This window comes from Schistocerca americana, chromosome 5, assembly GCF_021461395.2.
Source record: "Schistocerca americana isolate TAMUIC-IGC-003095 chromosome 5, iqSchAmer2.1, whole genome shotgun sequence".
In the NCBI taxonomy this organism is placed as follows: Eukaryota; Metazoa; Arthropoda; class Insecta; order Orthoptera; family Acrididae; genus Schistocerca; species Schistocerca americana.
Window position 1 is genome coordinate 181752857 of NC_060123.1, and position 21112 is coordinate 181773968.

At 41.7% G+C, this 21112-nt stretch overlaps 1 protein-coding gene across 2 annotated transcripts in view; it reads right to left on the minus strand.

The window, feature by feature from the left end:
- The window catches only part of LOC124615599 (neuroblastoma-amplified sequence-like), a 414306-nt gene extending 409327 nt beyond the window's left edge, over positions 1–4979 (minus strand). For both annotated transcript variants that reach the window (XM_047143590.1, XM_047143589.1), the window contains exons 1-2: positions 4841–4979; positions 4493–4599 (exon numbers count right to left, since the gene is read on the minus strand). In XM_047143590.1, the coding sequence (XP_046999546.1) occupies positions 4493–4599; positions 4841–4951 (218 nt within the window). In that variant the 5' untranslated portion in view covers positions 4952–4979. The remainder of the gene's footprint in view (positions 1–4492; positions 4600–4840) is intronic.
- Between the last annotated feature and the right edge of the window lie 16133 nt (positions 4980–21112).

The following is a 21112-nucleotide window of genomic DNA, read 5'->3' on the forward strand; positions in this document are numbered from 1 at the left end:
TAGATGCTGTGGCAGTTTTTGTATGCACATGTCATACCAGCTCGCCGCCATGCTATTCAGAAAGTTATGAACCTCTTCTTTCACCTCGTTGTTGGAGCTGAATCGCTTTCCGGCCAAATGTTCTTTTAATCAGTCCAGAAAGTTGCCCTGTTCGGCTGCAAGGCTGTGAAGAAATAGGCGGGAAGCATCAACTCGTTGCGACATGTGGTCTTCAGTCAGCATGCGTGGCACCCACCTTGTGCACACCCTCCGGTAGTTCAATGTTTCCGTTAAAATTCTGTGAGTAGTACTTCGGGAATCCTCAGGAACCAGCGTGTAGAGATCATCCAGGGTCACCCACCGATCTTCACGCATGCTTTGCTCAACCTTCAACACTGTCTCCTCAGAAATTGACGGTCTCCTGCTCCTTTGTTCGTTGTGAATTTCAGCCCGACCAGCTGCAAACTCTCTACACCACTTACGAACATTTTTGACATCCATGCACGACTCACCCTAAACTTCCATCAAATGGCGATGGATTTCAATTGGCACAGTGCCCTTTGCATTCAAAAACCGAATAACTAAGTGCAATTCACACTTGTTGGTAACATCCAATGGGAGCTCCATTCTCAACGGCTGCCAAGCCAAGACTGAGCGCGGCGGGCGCATGTTTACACACAGCGCATGAAGCATTCTTCATAACAGTGTGACCAACTGCCACACAGAGTTCTGTACTCATAAAAAAAAGAGACCTTACTTTTGGGATCCACCTCATACATTCTCACCCACAATTACCTCATCTTCAAAGGGATCATCTAGAAACAAATACCTGGTACAGCAATGGGCACCCACATGGCTCTAACCTGTACCAACCTATTCATGAGCTGGGCCATCTACAAGAATCCTCCCTAACCACCAAAAATAACAAATCCATCACCTGGGTCAGATTCATTGGTGACATCTTCATGATATGGATCAAGGGTGAGGACATCCTATCCACATTTCTCCAGAATCTCAATACCTTCTCTCCTATTTGCTTCAAATAGTCCTTGTCAACCCAACAAGCCATGATCGACAATGTTTCCAGAATGAGATTTTTCACTCTGCAGCAGAGCATGCACTGTTATGAAATTTCCTCAGAGATTTAAACTGTGTGCTGGGCCGAGACTCGAATCTGGGACCTTTGTCTTTCACGGGCAAGTGCTCTGCCAAACTGAACTACCCAAGCACAGCTCACGTGCACTGAGGACGGGTCGTGAGTCGTGCTTGCGTAGCTCACTTGGTTGAGCACCTGCCCATGAAAGGCAAAGATCCTAAGTACAAGTCTCAGTCTGGCATACAATTTTAATCTGTCAGGAAGTTTCATATCAGAGCACACTCCACTGCAGAGTGAAAATCTCATTCTGGAAACATCCTCCAGGTTGTGGCTAAGCCATGTCTCCGCAATATCCTTTCTTCCATGAGTGCTATGTCTGCAAGGTTCGCAGAAGAGCTTCTGCGAAGTTTGGAAGGTAGGAGACAAGGTACTAGTAGAACTGAAGCTGTGAGGATGGGTTGTGAGATGTGCTTGGGTAGCTCAGTTGGTAGAGCACATGCCCGCGAAAGGCAAAGGTCCCGAGTTCGAGTATCAGTCTGGTACACTGTTTTAATCTGTTGGAAGTTTCATCTAAAAAGTTGATCTCCACCTCAAAGATGACTTTATCATTACCTCCGTCCACCTCAAACCTACCAACCACCGGCAATACTTCCCCTCTGACAGCTGCCACCTGTACCATACCAAGAAGCCCCTTCTGTACAGGCTAGCCACCTATGGCCATCGCATCTGTAGTGACAAGCAGTCCCTCTGAAAATATACCAATAGTCTCACTGCGGTCTTCACAGACCAAAATTACCCTCCCAACTTTGGACAGAAACGGTCTCCTGTACCTTATCTCTCCTGTCACTCACGACTTCCCAAAGTCCAATTTCTGGCCACAGAGGAACATTCCCCTCATGACTCAGTGCCACCCAGTACTGGAGCAACTGAATTATATTCTCCATCAGGATTTCAACTACCTCTCTTTGTGCTCTGAAATGAGGAATGTCCAACCCACTATCATTTCCAATACCCCCACACTTGTATTCCGCTGCCCACTGAATCTACACAATATCCTCATCCACCACCACACCACCCCTGCTCCAAAACCCTTGCCTCACGGATCTACAGGGTAAGCTGCAACTGCTATGCTGCATTCTACATGGACATGACAACCAGCAAGCTGTCTGCAAGAATGGTCAATGACAAACTGTGGCCAAGAAACAGCTGGGCCACCGAGTTGCTGAACACACTGTCCCACACAATGTACTTCACTTCAATGGCAGCTTCACAACCTGTGCCATCTGGATCCTTCCTACCAACACCAGCTTTTCTGAACTGCACAGAAGGAAGCTCTCCCGCAGTACATCCTACATTTCCGTAACACCCCTCGCGTAACCTTCATTAGCCACTGTCCTTCCGCCACCTATCCCCGTCGCCACTCCAGCATTGCACAGCCTTCTATTCCACAACCCCCTAGCCTCCTTACTACTGCACCTAGCTGTTCTACCCACTCCGCATCTCGTTCCTGTATGTATGCTCACACAAGCAACACTTTACTGCCCCCCCTCCCCCCCCAGTCCTTTAACTACTGTCCGTCCCCCTCCCTACCCCAGTCTCCTCCTTACCCCCAGCATGCAGATTGCTTCTCCTGTAAGGCACAGTTGCTCGCAGTCTGGCCCCGGCACAAAGACAGTGGTCATGTGTGTGTGTGAGTTGTGCTTGCATAAACTGTCTACTTCATAAGAAGGCCTTTAGCCAAAAGCTCACTTAATAATGTTTGAGAACACATCTCTCTGGAGTACAGTGGCTTATTTATTAGTTCAAAATGAATATGAACAGACACAACTGCAATAAACTTTTTTTTAATATATAATGTTACCGATTTCAGCCTGCTTTAGACAATCTTGAGATCTACACCATGATGGTAGGTGATGACTGTAAACAGAGCAGGCACTACACCTCCACAGATGCTAACTTATCACCACGGTGTAGGTCTGAAGATAGTCTAAAACAGACCGAAATCAGTAACCTTATATAAAAGGGCTGTCTCTGTGTCTGCAGTCTACAGCATGAGCAATACCTATGAAGGTAAAGCCTCAACAATAAGAGCAGTCACACAAGATGAATAAGACTCACACAAATTGAGTGAATCGGGGACAGCCCAAACAAGAATGTAATTTATACAGGACTACAATGAAGGGGAAATAATATTCTGAGAACTGCTATGAATTCTCCAAGGCTAACACAAGGAATAGACGAGAAGTGTGTATGAGGCTATATTTACTTATTGTACTGGTTAAAGCAGAGAAATCTTGTCTCAAAAGTATGGAAAATGAAATAGACTTAGATAAATGTATGATAAAAATTGGCAAGGCAATAAATATAACTTAACAAGTAAACAGACTTGCTGTTAGGAACACAGGGATGCGAATGGCACTTGCAAAGTGAACAGAGGATATTGAAGTAGGCAACGGGGATCAGGAGAGGCCATATACTCTACTACAGTGTGCCAACCATGAAGTATCACATGCAAAGAAGAAATGAAGAGCACAGTAGCATATGATAAAATTTATCTTAGAATAATATGTCATGGCTCCTATAGTACATCAATAAAATTACTCACAAAACTAGTCATAAAAGGTTAGCTGAATTGACAGCAGTAATCAAAACAACCACTTGCTAAATGGAAGCATTCAACAAAATCAGTGTCATCAATAAAATTAATCTTACACTTATTAAACAAATTAACACCGCTTGCTTGGCTTCCTCAGATAAAATATTGTAATGCCCCCCCCCCACCCTCCCACACACACACACACACACACACACACACACACACACACAATCAAACGCTTGCAAATCTACTATTACTTTTATCTCATTCACAAAAATGTTAGGTTTCTTAAACACAGCATAGTCCATACTTTTTTAACACAAGATCACAGTGCTGACAACAAATCAAGTATCTCTCAAAGAATCTGAGAAGATTGTGGACCACAGCTTCCTCCTTTCTGTTGTAATCTCTTGCAAATAAGTTCATAGATGTTCAAAAGACATTTCAGGTCACAGAACTTTTTCAATAACAAAAATACAAACAGAAGGCATAGATTCCTCACAAAGAAGGCTACAGACAACATACGTTAATGACCTATTCTTGAGCATTGATAAAGTGTTTGCAATCATCGTGAAAGCCGTGACAAGGGAGAGAAATATAGGATCACCACGAATGCAGGCGTTTCATAACAGCTGTATACCTACAACCTGATATTTAAGCAAAGGTTGTACAACGATTTATAAAAAAAAATTAATGATGTGTTAAAGGATTTCATACACATCAGTAAACATATCTGTATCTCTTGTTGGTGTTGCGAGACGTGATTAGAGTACGATAATAAAATCGGAAAAAATGCAAGGCAATGTAGAAAATCTAATTACCTTAGAACGTCATCCGTGGGAGATGGTTTTCTGAGGTAGTTATAGATATTTAGGTAGGAACCTTGCTTGGGAGGCAGAGTTGCACTGTCTGCAGATTTAATCGGCTTCTGTAACATGAGCCACAACAAAAGATATTCTGACATGACAGAGCCAGTAAATATGATGCACGCAATTTACTTCTCTACTACACTGTCAGGGCTTAGTGTATCACAAAATATGACATAGTAACAAAACCTAATAAAAAAATTAACAATTACTGGAGTAAAATTCCGTCTGTCGTACAAAAACATCAGATTAAAAATTGTCAACAATAATAATTTAGTTGGTTATACAGGTTGTCATACTGACCGCGACCTCAGGTTCTTGTTTCCACTCCGAATAAAGAAGTAATTCGTATAAAATGCAGTCGCAATCATCGTCACAATCATCACCGTATCTGTTTACAGAGTTCTTCGTCATAGTGCTGCTTACTGTCACTCCTGTCTACCATACTTAATAAACAAATAACACATGTTCCAAAGTCCTTCGCTACACAACGGAAGACAGGCTTGTCATTGGGACAGTTCGACAACGTGTCACGTAACCCGTACTCTTCGGAACAGGTTAAAGTTCTCACGCGTATTTTATGTCACAGCTTGAAAACTTGAAGAGAATTCCACCGAGAGCATAGATTTTACTCAGTTCTTTACATGTTCCTTGAGTTACTTTTTAAATTTTTCTCTACGATTTGGAACATGGACTATAATATAAAACATTTTTTTCTGTAAAAAAAAAAAAGAATATTAGACTATGAAGTTACTACACACTAGTATTTGAACATGTAGCTATCTTATCATAGGTTTACATTTAGTGACAGGGAAAGAACACGTTAACATTATTCAGTCGTAATTTTCGCTATAATAGAGAAGTCGTCAAACAATAACAATTCAACTGAATTTCGTATCAAGAGAGTTTAAAGAAATACCAACAGGAGGTAAAGAAATACCATAAAATTTCAGCCTTTTTCGTCCTTTTCCAGCATTCTGAAAATTTTACGAAAGGTAATAAGTAATGGTTATTTAAGCACCTGACCACAAAAAATCCGGGTTTCATTCCCAGCCAGGTCGGAAACTTTATCCGCTCAGTGACTTTATGTTGTGTTGCCCTCGACATCATTTCATCATAATTGAAGCGCAAATCGCCGAAGTGGCGCCAAATAAATCCTTTTGTGCAAGACGGCTGAACAACCCCAGATCGGGTTACCTCGCTAAGGCCGGTATTACACTATCAAATTTCTTTGTCAAAGATTTGATCAAAGATGTGATCCAATATTCCGTCCAATATATTTGACAAAGATCTTTGACGTAGCGCTACAAGGGGTATTACACTGTCATCCAATTTTTCGTCAAAGTTCAAGATGGCTGACAACAACTTGTTATTAACCGCAGCAGTTCTACGTACTCCAATTGCATTGTGTGCACATGCGGAAAAGAAGTGGGGGGAAAAAATGGAACCATACATACGAGGTTGACAGTCTTAAAAGTCCTGGGATTACAACTTGATAATAAATTCAGTTGGGAGGAGCACACCACAGAACTGCAGAAACGCCTTAACAAGTCTGTATTTGCAATTCGAGTGTTAGCAGACATAGGCAATATAACAATGAAAAAGCTTGCATACTTTCATTCCATAATGTCGTATGGGATAATATTTTGGGGTAAATCTTGAAGTCAAACAAAAGTTTTCAAGGTCCAAAAGCGTGTAATACGTATTATTTGTAGAGTAAATTCACGGACCTCCTGCAGAAACCTCTTCAAAGAACTGGGTACTTCAGATTCTTGCATTGGTACTGGGGGAAAATAAGAATGAAAATGAAACTGTTGGCGGGCCAGTAGTACAGTGAGACTGTCGTTTGGACGTACGAGATTTGCAGGTTAGCTTTTTTTGTTTTGTATTTCATGCCTAGATACTTCCGTAGAGTTATTGTTGCATGTGGATCATTATATGTAATGATTATTACAATAAATGCAACGATATGTTTGTACAGTTATCTAGGCATGAGAAACAAACAAAAAAAAACTATAACTCTCGTAGGCCCAAATGACAGAGTTCACTATACTTCCGGCTCGCAGGTTAACTACTGCCTCTCAGTATATTTACTTCTTAATAAAATTTGTCGTAAATAATATATCTCTTTTTCCAACAAACAACTCAGTTCATAAATACAATACCAGGAACAAAAATGATCTGCACAAGGACTTAAAAACACTTACTTTAGTTCAAAAAGGGGTCCACTACTCAGGAACACTCATCTTCAATAATTTGCCAGGAAACACAAAAAATTTAGTTAGAAATAAAGATCAGTTTAAAAGGAGCCTGAAAGACCTACTACTGGCCAACTCCTCCTACTCCATTGGCGAAATTTTTAATAGAAACAAATGATGTATTGTATTTATTCATACTATTAGTATTTTTATTTCAGCTTAAAAAAATCGACATGTTCCACATCCACGAGGATCTCCTCAGCACGGATCTATGGAACGAAAAACTAATCTAATCTGGGTGAAGCCGTGGGTTTTACGACGACATGATAAAAGCATTCAACAAAACTTGTTACGTGAGCTTACAGTGGAAGATGTCAAGTCGTACATCAATTACTTAAGAATGGATGAGCATACATTTCTGTATGTGCTCAATGAAGTGTATCCTCATATCACAAAGCACAATTTTCACTTAAGAACTGCTACATCTTCAGAAGACAGGCTCACTATAACACTCAGATTCCTTGCTACAGGAGAGGGTTATGTTATGTTAGGTTAGGTCAGGTTAGGTCTCCAATCTTCTTAATCTATTTTTGTATTCAGGGTGCCTCACGTTGTAAAGCGCCTCATAAGCTTCAGACATCTCTATTAATTCTGTAGTTGTCGGCACACACCAATTGTATTTACCGGCAATGGTTATAAAAACACTACAGACGACAGAACGCTGCAGCGATGCTAGCGCTCCGCGTGGTAACATATCGCATTGCAGTGAACAGAAGACAAGCGATTTCTTTGATCAAATATACGGCCTCGGCCTAGATTTGATCAAATATTGGACGACATTTGTCAAAGATCCCTATTACACTATCAAAAATCTTTGACAAAGATATTGGACAAAGATATTGGACAAAGAAATTTGATAGTGTAATACCGGCCTAATAATGCCATACGATCGCTCACTGCATTGTCTGAGCTTGAATTTTTAAAAGGTTCAAATATTGAGAAGAATATTCACATCCAGCAACGATGTACTTATCTTGGCAGACAATAAACTACAGGACACTGGTAAATTCTGTGAGTTGTCAAAGACGGTTGTCTGTGTAAAGCGCAAAATCTTTTTAAGCAAATTAAAACACTTTTTTTGCAACAGGATATGCTGCAGAAAATAACGGTTATCAGTAGGAAAGAGTCCCTCATTAAACTGTGGGAGTCGCCATAATTAGAGAAAATAAATGCACAGGGAATCAAATTGTTGCTTTGGAAGGAGTAGAACATGGAGGTAAAAAAAAAGAAGGGAGATGGCATTATAGACTTACGCTGCCCGTTGTGTTGGAGCCAGTGTGGGTGGGACCTGCCGGCATCTCAAGTAGCACAAAACATTAGCAGCCTACTGTTTACGAGTGCTTCTTAATCATTATTTGTCGGCCGGAGTGGCCGATCGGTTCTAGGCGCTACAGTCTGGAACCGCGCGACCGCTACGGTCGCAGGTTCGAATCCTGCCTCGGGCATGGATGTGTGTGATGTCCTTAGGTTACTTAGGTTTAAGTAGTTCTAAGTTCTAGGGGACTGATGACCTCAGAGGGGACTGATGACCTCAGAAGCTAAGTCCCATAGTGCTCAGAGCCATTTGAACCATTTCAACCAATCATTATTTCTGTAGTGTGTCCGTAACAACTGTTTTAAATACTAAGAGTTATAGAGCTTACATGAATAACATAGTGTCAGGAAGGCAATTTAGAAAGTTTTTCTGTTCGTGAATGGGTATTTGCTCTAGTAAAACGGCACAGAGTGGCGTCACAGGGAAGTGTCACCGCTGTGAACTACGGGGGTGTAAATGCGGTGAACCTAATGTTTTGGGCTAGTTAAGATGGCGGACATCAGCTTCAAGTTCGCGACCTAATGCCATCTCCCTTCATTTTTATTGCCTCCATGGAGTAGAGCGACATTACTACTTCTCTTTTTTATATAACGCTTCCATGGTTGTTAAGGATTTGTTATTCTCGATTTGATTGTCTTCTCGCAAAGTTGAATAAAGAGTTTCTTCTTAGCTTTATATTTAGAGCGAATGTCACTGTAAGTTGGTGACCCCTAAAGAGCTAAAGGCCACAAATGGATGCGCGAAATCAGGCGGTATCGTCGGGTAAGGAGACGACGAAAGAAAAGACGAGAACGCAGTTGGCAGCCTTACGGAACAATTTGTAGACGAAAATCGCAAACCTGCAATTAGCGATGTCAGAGCAAACAAATCCAGCGAGTAGTTCCCGATCACAAAACGGAACTAAATGTGTTAAGTGAAAACGGCAAAGGAAGACAGGGATTAGCAGTTAACAGCGGACAAAGCAGCGCAATGATTTGTGATGCTGGAACTGGCATTCTTGCAAAACGAGGTAATGGACGAGCGCACAAAATTCGTAGCAATTGGGAGCGCATTAGAAGCCACGACGGCCACTATCGGCACAGGCGTCATACTCAAGCCACCGGAGAAGCAACAGTACACTTGTTTGAAGAACGCACTAATCGACAGCATGTGTTAACAGTTGGATCTACTTATCCAACGAGTGTCACATTACTAGCAAATTAGGGCAGAATCCCCTTCGAGTATTGGCGGAATCACGGGAGATGCAGGCTTAAAAGACCAAACGATATGGCACAGTTACTGGAGGCAGTAAAGGTAGCAGTTGTTACATGCGAAAAGACGATATCACTACACCAATAATGTTAGCAGACACACTCTACACAACATTTAATAACTCATGGACTCTGAGCATCTAACTGGTAGTTTACGACTGTGAGAAAAAGGAGGTGACACCTGTACAGAGAAGCCAACAATTGGATCTAAATTGGCAGCTGCTTGATCTGCAAAAGAAGACCAGTCCCTACAGAACAAGATGTATAGTAGCTTTGAGCGACAGAAGAGCTCAATCAGGTGGGACACTAGGTACAGAAATGAGATGAAGCAGAATAGTTTTCAGCAGCAGGTCTGTTGGTTCCACTGGCGATTTGGTGACATACCCATGAGATGCTCAGCATCATAAAGCTACCATGAACGCTGACGGCAGGGAGGTGAGCAAGAAAATGAGCTGACTGGTCGATTTATTTATTAATTTATTTATCTGTAGAACAATATACATTGAATGGATGATGTCAAATGTTTTTACAATATTTCTTATAAAATAAACATGTCTCTTTACAGTATGTACAGCTCCTATACTTAGTTCTACTTTTCTAATCATGTCAAGTTAAATTTGTTAAGCAGTACATTGTTCATGAACATTAGTCTGTAGTTATTTTAAATATACATCTGCAGTGTAATAGCTATTATCTAGTAAATATTTTTTTAGCCTTTGACTAAAGGTGCATGGATCATTTACATCTCTTGTAATCTGTTGTACAATGTAATACCATTGTATAATACACTATTTTGAGTTTATGACTTGTTTCTTCTGTTTAGATGTAAACAGTGCCTGGATTTGGTTCCATGGTCGTGAATTGTGCTGTTTGTGATATACAGATTAATGTTTTTCCTTATATACCGGTACATTATGTTTTGATAAATATATTCACACGGAATATTCAGAATTTCTAACTCTTTGAACAACTCTTTACAGTGTCCCCTGTTATTGCTATTTGTTACTATTCGAACAGCTCTTTTTTGTATCTTGAAAATAGTTTTCATGGTTCCAGCACTTACCCCACATAACATTATCCCATGACTGAGGACTGAATGCATATACCTAAAGTAGGCTACTTTGAGGGATTAAGTATTGCACACTGGTGCAAGGATTTGCAACGTGTAACATGCTGAAGATAGCCTCTTTGCTAAAATTCTCACATGCCCTGACCATTTTAGCTGACAGTCTACATTCATCACCAAGAATTTGCTGTCTGTTACACAATCAAGTACCTCATTGTTTACTTTCAGTGTAATGTAAATGAGTTTTTTGATTTGTCTGAAGATTATAGTTTGTCATTTTAACATTTAGAGTTACTTTATTTTTTAGTGACCAGTTGTGGAGGTCTCTGAGAGCTTCATTGGATTTTTCTATTAAGTGTCGAGCTTTTGTCTGTAATCACTACAGTGCTGTGATCAGCAAATAGTATTTTTTCCCCATGCCTGACAGTACTGTGGTAAATCATTTATATATATAATGAATATAATAGAGGGAAACATTCCACATGGGAAAAATATATCTAAAAACACAGATGATGTGACTTACCGAACGAAAGTGCTGGCAGGTCTATAGACACACAAACATACACACGAAATTCAAGCTTTCGCAACAAACTGTTGCCTCATCAGGAAAGAGGAAAGGAGAGGGAAAGACGAAAGGATGTGGGTTTTAAGGGAGAGGGTAAGGAGTCATTCCAATCCCGGGAGCGGAAAGACTTACCTTAGGGGGAAAGAAGGGGTATACACTCGCACACACACACATATCCATCCGCACATACACAGATACAAGCAGAACTACCTAGAAAAATTTAACGGTATCTGCAATGAACAATTTGGTTTCAGGCCTACAAAAAGTACACAGACAGCTATAGCACAGTTTACCAAATTCATACTAGAAGCATTACACAAGAGCGAGAATGTAACAGCCATTTTGTTGGATTTATCAAAGGCTTTTGACACAGTTGACCACAGAATTTTATTACACAAATTAGAACTATTAGGAATAAGGGGTACAGCAAAGCAATGGTTTAAATTATACCTGGAAAACAGGGTGCAAAGAGTTGAAATCTCACATATTTGCAAAAGATTGGTAGTAAAACATTTATGTGATCCAATATATATTAATATAGCTGTCCCCCAGGGAAGTGTACTGGGCCCAATCCTAAAAAAACAAAGAAGATGTGACTTACCAAACGAAAGCGCTGGCAGGTAGATAGACACACAACCTATCAACCTGCCAGCACTTTCGTTTGGTAAGTCACATCTTTGTTTTTAGATATATTTTTCCCATGTGGAATATATATATATATATATATATATATATATATATATATATATATATATATATATATATATATATATATAAAAAAAACAGAAGATGTGACTTACCGAACGAAAGTGCTGGCAGGTCGATAGACACACAAACAAACACAAACATACACATGAAATTCAAGCTTTCGCAACAAACTGTTGCCTCATCAGGAAAGAGGGAAGGAGAGGGAAAGACGAAAGGATGTGGGTTTTAAAGGAGAGGACAAGGAGTCATTCCAATCCCGGGAGCGGAAAGACTTACCTTAGGGGGAAAGAAGGGGTATACACTCGCACACACACACATATCCATCCGCACATACACAGACACAAGCAGACATTTGTAAAGGCAAAGATTTCCTTATTTTTGTTATCTGCCTTGAGTAATGTTTTGTCATTTGTAAGTTTTTTTTGCAGCTAGCAATACTTTTCTACAAGTTCTCCTGTAATTTTTGTAGAACTCTAAAAAAGCTGGATCAGTCTGGCTATTTTTGATGGATGCGAGATACCTTAGGGTTTCAGAGGATTTTTTTTTTTTTTTTTTTTTTTTTTTTTTTTTTTTGCTCCAACTGAATGATGTGTTTTGGGGAATGCTTCCTCAAATTTTATTTGAAATATTGTCATGAACTTATTAAACATTTTGTTTACATTTGTTTCTGCATACACTTCCTCCCACCATTCATGTTGTAACTGAGATGAGAAATGAAAAAGGTTTCATTCTGAGAAGACCCTCTTGCATGCATTCAATTTAGCAAACTTTTCTACACAAATATTTGCTTTTAATATCTGACAGAGATGATCCGATAGGCCTAGATTTTAAACAAGTAAGTGGCAGTGCTTTCTTTCTATGTCTGTTGCTACATGGTCTATTATTGACAAAGATCGTTTGGTCACTCTAGTTGGACAGTTAGTGAGTGATGTTATGCCATAGCTGCAGAGAAGTACGTACTACTAAGATAATCTGATTTCATTGTGTTGATGTTTAAATCCCCACATATGAGAATGTTCATTTTTGGGCAAGTTACCTTTTCTAAGCTCTGATTGAGTTTTGATAAAAAATGTCCATATTACTGCTGGGGGATCTATACAGGGTGTTACAAAAAGGTACGGCCAAACTTTCAGGAAACATTCCTCACACACAAATAAAGAAAAGATGTTGTGTGGACTTGTGTCCAGTAACGCTTAATTTCCATGTTAGAGCTCATTTTGTTTCATCAGTATGTACTGTACTTCTTCGATTCACCGCCAGTTGGCCCAATTGAAGGAAGGTAATGTTGACTTTGGTGCTTGTGTTGACATGCGACTCATTGCTCTACAGTACTAGCATCAAGCACATCAGTATGTAGCATCAACAGGTTAGTGTTCATCACGAACGTGGTTTTGCAGTCAGTATAATGTTTACAAATACGGAGTGTGCAGATGCCAATTTGATGTATGGATTAGCACGGGGCAATAGCCGTGGCGTGGTACGTTTGTATCGAGACAGATTTCCAGAACGAAGGTGTCCCGACAGGAAGACGTTCGAAGTAACTGATCGGCGTCTTAGGGAGCACAGAACATTCCAGCCTATCACTCGCGACTGGGGAAGACCTAGAACGACGAGGACACCTGCAATGAATGAGGCAATTCTTCGTGCAGTTGACGATAACCCTAATGTCAGCGTCAGAGAAGTTGCTGCTGTTCAAGGTAACATTGACCACGTCACTGTATGGAGAGTGCTACGGGAGAACCAGTCGTTTCCGTACCATGTACAGCGTGTGCAGGCACTATCAGCAGCTGATTGGCCTCCACGGGTACACTTCTGCGAATGGTTTATCCAACAATGTTTCAATCCTCATTTCAGTGCAAATGTTCTCTTTACAGATGAGGCTTCATTCCAACGTGATCAAATTGTAAATTTTCACAATCAACATGTGTGGGCTGACGAGAATCCGCATGCAATTGTGCAATCACGTCATCAACACAGATTTTCTGTAACGTTTGGGCAGGCATTGTTGGTGATGTCTTGATTGGGCCCCATGGTCTTCCACCTACACTCAATGGAGCACGTTATCATGATTCCATACGGGATACTCTACCTGTGCTGCTAGAACATGTGCCTTTACAAGTACGACACAACATGTGGCTCATCATGATGGAGCTCCTGCATATTTCAGTCGATGTGTTCGTACGCTTCTCAATAACAGATTCGGTGACCAATGGATTGGTAGAGGCGGACCAATTCCACGGCCTCCACGCTCTTCTGACCTCAACCCTCTTGACTTTCATTTATGGAGGCATTTGAAAGCTCTTGTCTACGCAACCCCGGTACCAAATGTAGAGACTCTTCATGCTCGTATTGTGGACAGCTGTGATACAATACGCCATTCTCCAGGGCTGCATCAGCACATCAGGGATTCCATGCAACAGAGGGTGGATGCATGTATCCTTGCTAACAGAGGACATTTTGAACATTTCCTGTAACAAAGTGTTGGAAGTCACGCTGGTACGTTCTGTTGCTGTGTGTTTCCATTCTATGATTAATGTGACTTGAAGAGAAGTGATAAAATGAACTCTAACACAGAAAGTAAGCGTTTCCGGACACATGTCCACCTAACATATTTTCTTTCTTGGTGTGTGAGGAATGTTTCCTGAAAGTTTGGCCATACCTTTTTGTAATAACCTGTGTATACAAAATACAATTAATTTTTTTGATAAGCTGTTTTCTGTTATTTCAACTTTTGATAGTTCAGGATGGTTTTCTTCACTTAATGCTATTAAATCTTTTCTAATTTTAAATGTTATGCCTTTTTTTGTCACATAAATACAAGAACCCCCAAATTTTTTGGAAATTCTATTATAGGAGCAGGCCAGGTCATAAGATGTTAATGCAACATATATAATTTCATTTTCCTTACACCAATGTTCAGTAATACAACCAGTGGTACTGTATAGTTTTTGCAATTCTATTTCTAGCTGTTAAACTTTATTCTTTATGGACTGCATATTTTGGTGAAATACAGTTAAAAATTTGGTTCTACATATCATGGTGGTTTCCTCCTCTTTGTGCCTGATGTTAAAAAATCTTTCAGGTGGTATGGAGGCACTATTTGTTACTTGCTTGTTACACTACACATTTCACCTCCAGCTGTTTCCCCTTCTTCTGTTGGTGGCGTTTCTGTGTCTTCTGATGCTGCTGCTGTTGTTGTTGTGAGTACAGGAGGGTATGCAGTTGTTTCCTCTTCGTCTGTTGTTGGTGTTTCCATTTCTACAACTGTTGTTGTTGTTGTTCCTGTGGGTGCAGCTGGGCATGCAGTGACAGCTTCCATGTCTTCTGGATCATCTGGTACATAAGGATTTTGCATGCATACAATTGTCTTAGCTATGGATGGTTCTTTGCATGCTTTTTCTTCTGATAGCAGTGCAGTAGTGTTACAGCTCTCATTTATATGATGAAAACTATCTAGACATAATTTAGTTCTCTGGCTGATTAATGTTTTGCCCTTTTTCTTCAGATGCATTACATGTGCCGTGAAATGCTTTCTTTCCAGATCATTTATGCTGAGGAAAGAAGCATTTGGATTGGACTGGCAGATCTGCCTGTAAGCCGTGTTACCCTTTTGGATATTTTTGTTTACAATAGGGGATTCCATAAGTTCATGCCTTTGTGGCAGGCATACCACAATCACCTATTGATCGTCTACTTTAGTTAATGTTTCTCTTAGAACAGTGGTTGCAGTTTTGAGTTCTTTCTTGTACACATCATTGGCGCCACCTGGTATCACAAGACATTGATTTCGTAACACACGATCTTTGTTTTTGTAGTCCTTCAAGTTTTTCTGTAAACCAGCATCAGTTTTCACAATGCTGGTGATATTTACATCTTGCTGGTAGCTAAGCATTCCTGCAATCCCTCTACCATGGCTATCAGCAAGAAGAACTGGGTTAATGTTATTTTTTGTCTTTTTAGTGTCATTGTTAAATGGTTTGCTTTCGTTTCTTTTAACACAGTCGGATTCTACTAATGTACTGTGACCTAGCTGTTGCTTTGAGCTTTTTGTTATTAGCGATCTAGATTGGTGTACCTTAGTTGGTTTGCAAGCCGCAGCAGTTTTAGATTCGTCGACTAAATCCAAATTCCGATCTCTATCTCCTGAAGGAAGCTTGAGCGCTTCTGGAGCAGGTTTAGATTTCATATGTTTTGGTTCACTGTATGTCTGGTTATGTCTAAGATCTTTAGGTAGTGTTTTCGAGTAACACGACGCGTTCTTCTGATGTTTTCAAGTCTTCTTGTAGTTCTTCTATCACTGAAAATTCACGGTTGGTATTGCACATTTCTATCACGGCTGAATGACCGTTGCACTTCGTTCCACATGCACACGAGATTTTATGTTTGTCTATTTTCGCGAGGCAATGCAAATGATACTATTTACGCATAATTGAGCATATTCTGACGCCACTTCACACGATTTTATCGCATGACATGCACTTCAGCGATGCTAAATAATCTTGATTTACGGAGCGATTAACTACAACTTCTACACGCGACGCCATCTTGAAACTGAACGTGGCGACTGGCGAGTAATCTATCTCACGCATCTGTCCTATTTCATAGACTGTACACCAGAGATGTGCATTAGGACGTTACTAACATATAGAATCCTGATCCGACATGAGCTTACTGCAGGCAGGAACCTGTACAGCGACTGGAAATTCCCTGCAAACAGGCCTTACGGCAGCCAATCAATCACCAATAGCAATGCACGGTAAATGTAGATTAAAAGTCAGATTGGGTTTGTCGCAGAGGAGTCAGTGGACCTTTGTTATATCAGACGTCTCAAACTCCATACTAGGCGCTGATTTTCCATACCACACCAGAACTGATATCATCATTAACGTAGCACAGGACACAAAGGTAGTGAAGTCGTCAGGTGCATACTGGGTCGAAACGCTATACAGGAAGTGAGTGAACCATGTGAGTGTATTATTGTCATCAGGTGTGTAATGGAAGAACCGTATTTGACAGTAAAACATAATAATGTTAAACCTTTTACTATAAATGTTTTCGATTTGTTGATAACGATCGATAAATTACGATACAACGGCAGATATATTTGTAACTTAGGATAGTGACGGGTTCCTGAATAAGTATTAGTTTATATGGAGTAAGAGTTGTAATCATTATTTTTGAAAAATCATTTTATTTCACAGCTCCCATCATTTAGTAGTTACTAGAATTTAGAAGTTGTGATTGTCTGCGCAACAGGGGCCTCGCAGTGGTTTTATGCAAGGTAGTAAGGGGAGTGGGAGGCAAGAATTGTCATGCTAGTGACGCTGCAAATATTTGGAACCATGGCAGCTGAAGAAACAACGGCTCTAAATGGCATCATATTGGTCGCAGAGTAATTAATGTATCACCAGTCCAATTTTGGTTTGTTCCCCGCTCGCCTAAACGACGCATGCAACAACGAACGTCACATTATGACGTAGAAAGACTCCAATTAATTTTCTTAATTACTAGAACTGTATGAGTGTTTTGTGCAATTTTCAATTATGTGAAATTTGGTGAATTGTATGTAAATAATCCTTATAGATGGTGTTAATTTCAATCTAAATCATTCCATGCCCCCAATTCCAAAAAAAATTCAAAGCTTTAAGATTTTTTTCTAAATTCTAATGTTTCATAGTGTAAAAGACCGGAAAATAACTAAATTACGACTGCTTAAGTAATTTCGATCATTCTCAGAGAGAACAGAAATTTTAATTCAATGTATTGGCTGTCTTGTGATCCAGTTCCTTGGCATAAAAATTTGGCTGTATTAACTTAAAAAGTTTTACTGAAATCCAAATTCTTGCTAAAGAAATTCATTTCCATAAAGTGATACGTAAAATCAAAGGTGACTCCTTCACAGCATATGAATGAATCAGAATGCTAGGATCTACACTGAAAAAAGTAATTAACATCAACTGGAATTACAATCCAGCAACCATCCAGAATTCCATTCAAAATTAAAACAAGGTAAATTAGCTCCATTAGAGCATGACGCCCGTAAGGAAGACAAGAGAATACTTAGCAATAGTATTTACTACCTGGGGATAATACACCGCACTGGATTAGCCGAGCAGTCTAGGGCGCTGCAGTCATGGACTGTGCGACTGATCCCGGCAGAGGTTCGAGTCCTCCCTCGGGCATGGGTGTGTCTGTTTGTCCTTAGGATAATTTAGTCAAGTAGTGTGTAAGCTTAGGGACTGATGACTTTAGCAGTTAAGTCCCATAAGATAAAAAAAAAAAGAGTTTTGTGACGGCTCCCAAACCCAAGGTCCTCAGTGGTACTTTTGGGGTAGCCACCACAAATTGTATAAAGCATGGGTAGTGACCAGGATGTAGCTATGTCTGTTGGCCAAAAAATAATTAATGACAAGAATTTCGCCAGCTAGAATGAAGAGAATACTTATCTTTATTTCTAACAAAACATGCACCAGCAATACAAGTCCAAGTAATATCCAAGAGTAATCCGTGTTCTAAGCCTAGTCGAATACAATAGCAAATATCACACCGCAATGGCTCCACTATAAACTCCACGAAAGGCTAGCAATAGACAATCGACAATAGACTGTCCGTCTCGGGGCCAGTGCTCCTCCTTATATGCAAATGGCAGAGGGCGCTGCAGACCCGAGCTCAGCCATGGCGCGACATCATCTATAGGCAGTAACGCCCTGAAACGCCAACGGCCATGACAGGAACTGTGGCCAGCAATGTCACAGTCAGGGCGCGCGTGCGCGAGTTGGTTGGTTGGTTGGGTCCGTGGATACAACATTCCTCCTCCCTTGAAAGGCCACCAAGACGTCAAGTGCTGCAAGGGCCTGATGACGAAGGGGGTTGTGGCTACTGTGAGGTGATCAGGAGCCAACATAGTGAGGCTGGGGGTTGTCGACTCCCGCGTCCTGGCATTCGCCCTGCGCTGGAGCCGGAACCAGCCGAAACAGCCCTAAGGATGCAACTCACAGCAGCCACGACGGACCCAACGAATGTGACCTGACTCTCGAAGACGATGGCGATGTAGCCTCGGGCGACGATGACCCATGCGAAGTGGAGGCGACGGAGGTCCGGTCCGGAAGAGCCGAAGGGCGGGCTGGAGCAGCCCGGGCAATGGCGTTGACTTCCATCGGGGTTGGCGCCTGCAGCGGCGATGGCGGTGGGGGCGGCGAGGGACGTCCACCAACGAGGAACCGGAGCGAGGCTGCATGTGGGTCTGCAACATTTAAGTCCACGGCAGTATCGTGAGTGTGGCTACGCCGCAGCTGATTGTGGTGGCGGCGCTGCAGGCCAAGGGGTGGACAAAAGATACATATGGGACCCCAATCGCCGTACGATGGTACCCTGCTCCCAGTGGCGGCGGCCTGAAAACAACTTGAAATACACTGGAGTGTTAGGCGCAAATCGATTGTGCGGCCAAAGCGGCACTGGCGTGCGCGCGTGCGGGCGCAGCAGGATAGGCAGAGTTCGGTGACGACGTCCATTGAACAACTCTGCCAGTGATGGGCTGTCGCGAGGCAGCGAACGATATGATGAGAAGAAGAATAACAAAGCTTGGTCTCTCGTGTGGTTGGCGCAAAGTTTGCTCATCTGTTAGAAACTACGAACAAACCACTCAGTGTTGCCATTGGACTGAGGGTGAAAAGGAGCACGTGTGAGATGAGCGATTCCATTATCAACACAAAACAGTTCAAAATCCCGCGAAACAAAAGAGGGTCCATTGTCTGTGAGAATCAGTTCAGGCAAACCTTCAATGCAAAAGATCGACGAAAGTGCGTGGATGGTACTCTGAGCAGTAATATTGTTCATTGACACGACAAAAGGAAACTTGCTATAGGCATCCACGGCAATAAGCCATTGAGTACCCAAGAATGGGCTCGCAAAGTAGAGGTGAACATGCTGCCAAGGCACAGAGAGTGTGGGCCATGAAACAAACTTCTGGGGCGAGGCCGACTGGTGTTCGATGCACGAACGGCACTGAGCGGTTAACTGTTCTACATCTCTGTCCATTCCTGGCCATGTGCAATGCTGCGTGCAAGTTGCTTGGTGCGTACCATTCCCCAGTGGCCCTGATGTAGCAAATTGCAAAACTTCGTATCGCGAAGAAGTAGGAATCACCACACGAGTTTGTCCCGACGGAGAGCGAAGGAGCAAAACATCACGTTGCACTGCCAGGTCGTGGCATTGAGCAAAGTAACAGTGCATGATGGGATTTCCAATGTTCTTCGGCGAACGTGGACATGCCATGCGAACAAGATGCAAAAGTTCACTCAAATCAGCGCCCGAAGCTGTGGCCCGTGCAATCTTGCGAAAGTCCAGAGGAAAACTAACTACGACTTCATTGTCTTGAGAGTTGATGTGACAACAAGCAATGTCGGATTCATCAAAAGCTGTGTCATGGATGATTGGCAAACGAGGCAACACGTCTGCATTGCAATGGTGAGATGTGGGGTGATACAAAATTTCATACTGGTAATTTGATAATAACAAGGCCCACCGTTGCAATTTCTGAGCAGTACAGGGGGGGGGGGGGGGGGGGGGGGGGACCGGCTTTGCAGGATGGAACAACGACTGTAACCGCTTACGGTCCGTCAAGAGAAAAAATTTCCTGCCATACAAGTATTCATGGAACTTTGTTACTCCATATATGATGGCTAAGGCTTCCTTCTCAATTTGGGAATAGTTCTGTTGTGTGGTGGTGAGCAATTTGGGAGCAATAGCTATTGGGCGATCAGCAGATCCGACACGACGTGACAACACTGCACCTAAGCCTTAGGATGAAGCATCCACAGCAAGAACAACTGGTTTAGAAGGGTCGAAATGTACAAGGCAATGATTACTCAACAGTGCTGTTGTCAGTTTCTGGAATGCCGCTTGGCATTCGGCCGACCACACAAATGGAACGTTGCGCCGACGTAATCGGTGCAAGGGGGCAGCTATTTGCGCAGCATTGGGTATGAACCTATGATAATAGGTAATCTTTCCTAACATAGATTGCAACTCAGACAAGTTCTTAGGCGAAGGAAGGCCGGCAATGGCACGAAGGTGCGACTGCAAGGGATGTACACCTTGTACGTTGATAACATGTCCAAGATATTCTATTTCCATACAAAAAAATACACACTTTTCCTTGTTCACTTTGAGCCCTGCTTCCAACAACACTGTAAAAAAGCGACGCAAATTCTGTAAGTGTTCCTCTGGAGTACGACCGGCAACCACAATGTCGTCCAGATAATTTGAGCAAAAAGGTACTTTGGCAGTCAGTTGTTACAAGTAGTGCTGAAAAATTGCAGGAGCGGAGGAGCTGCCAAAGGGGAGGCGCAAATATTTAAAGAGACCCAAGTGAGTGTTAATCACAAAAACGTCCTGGGATGGTTCATCTAAAG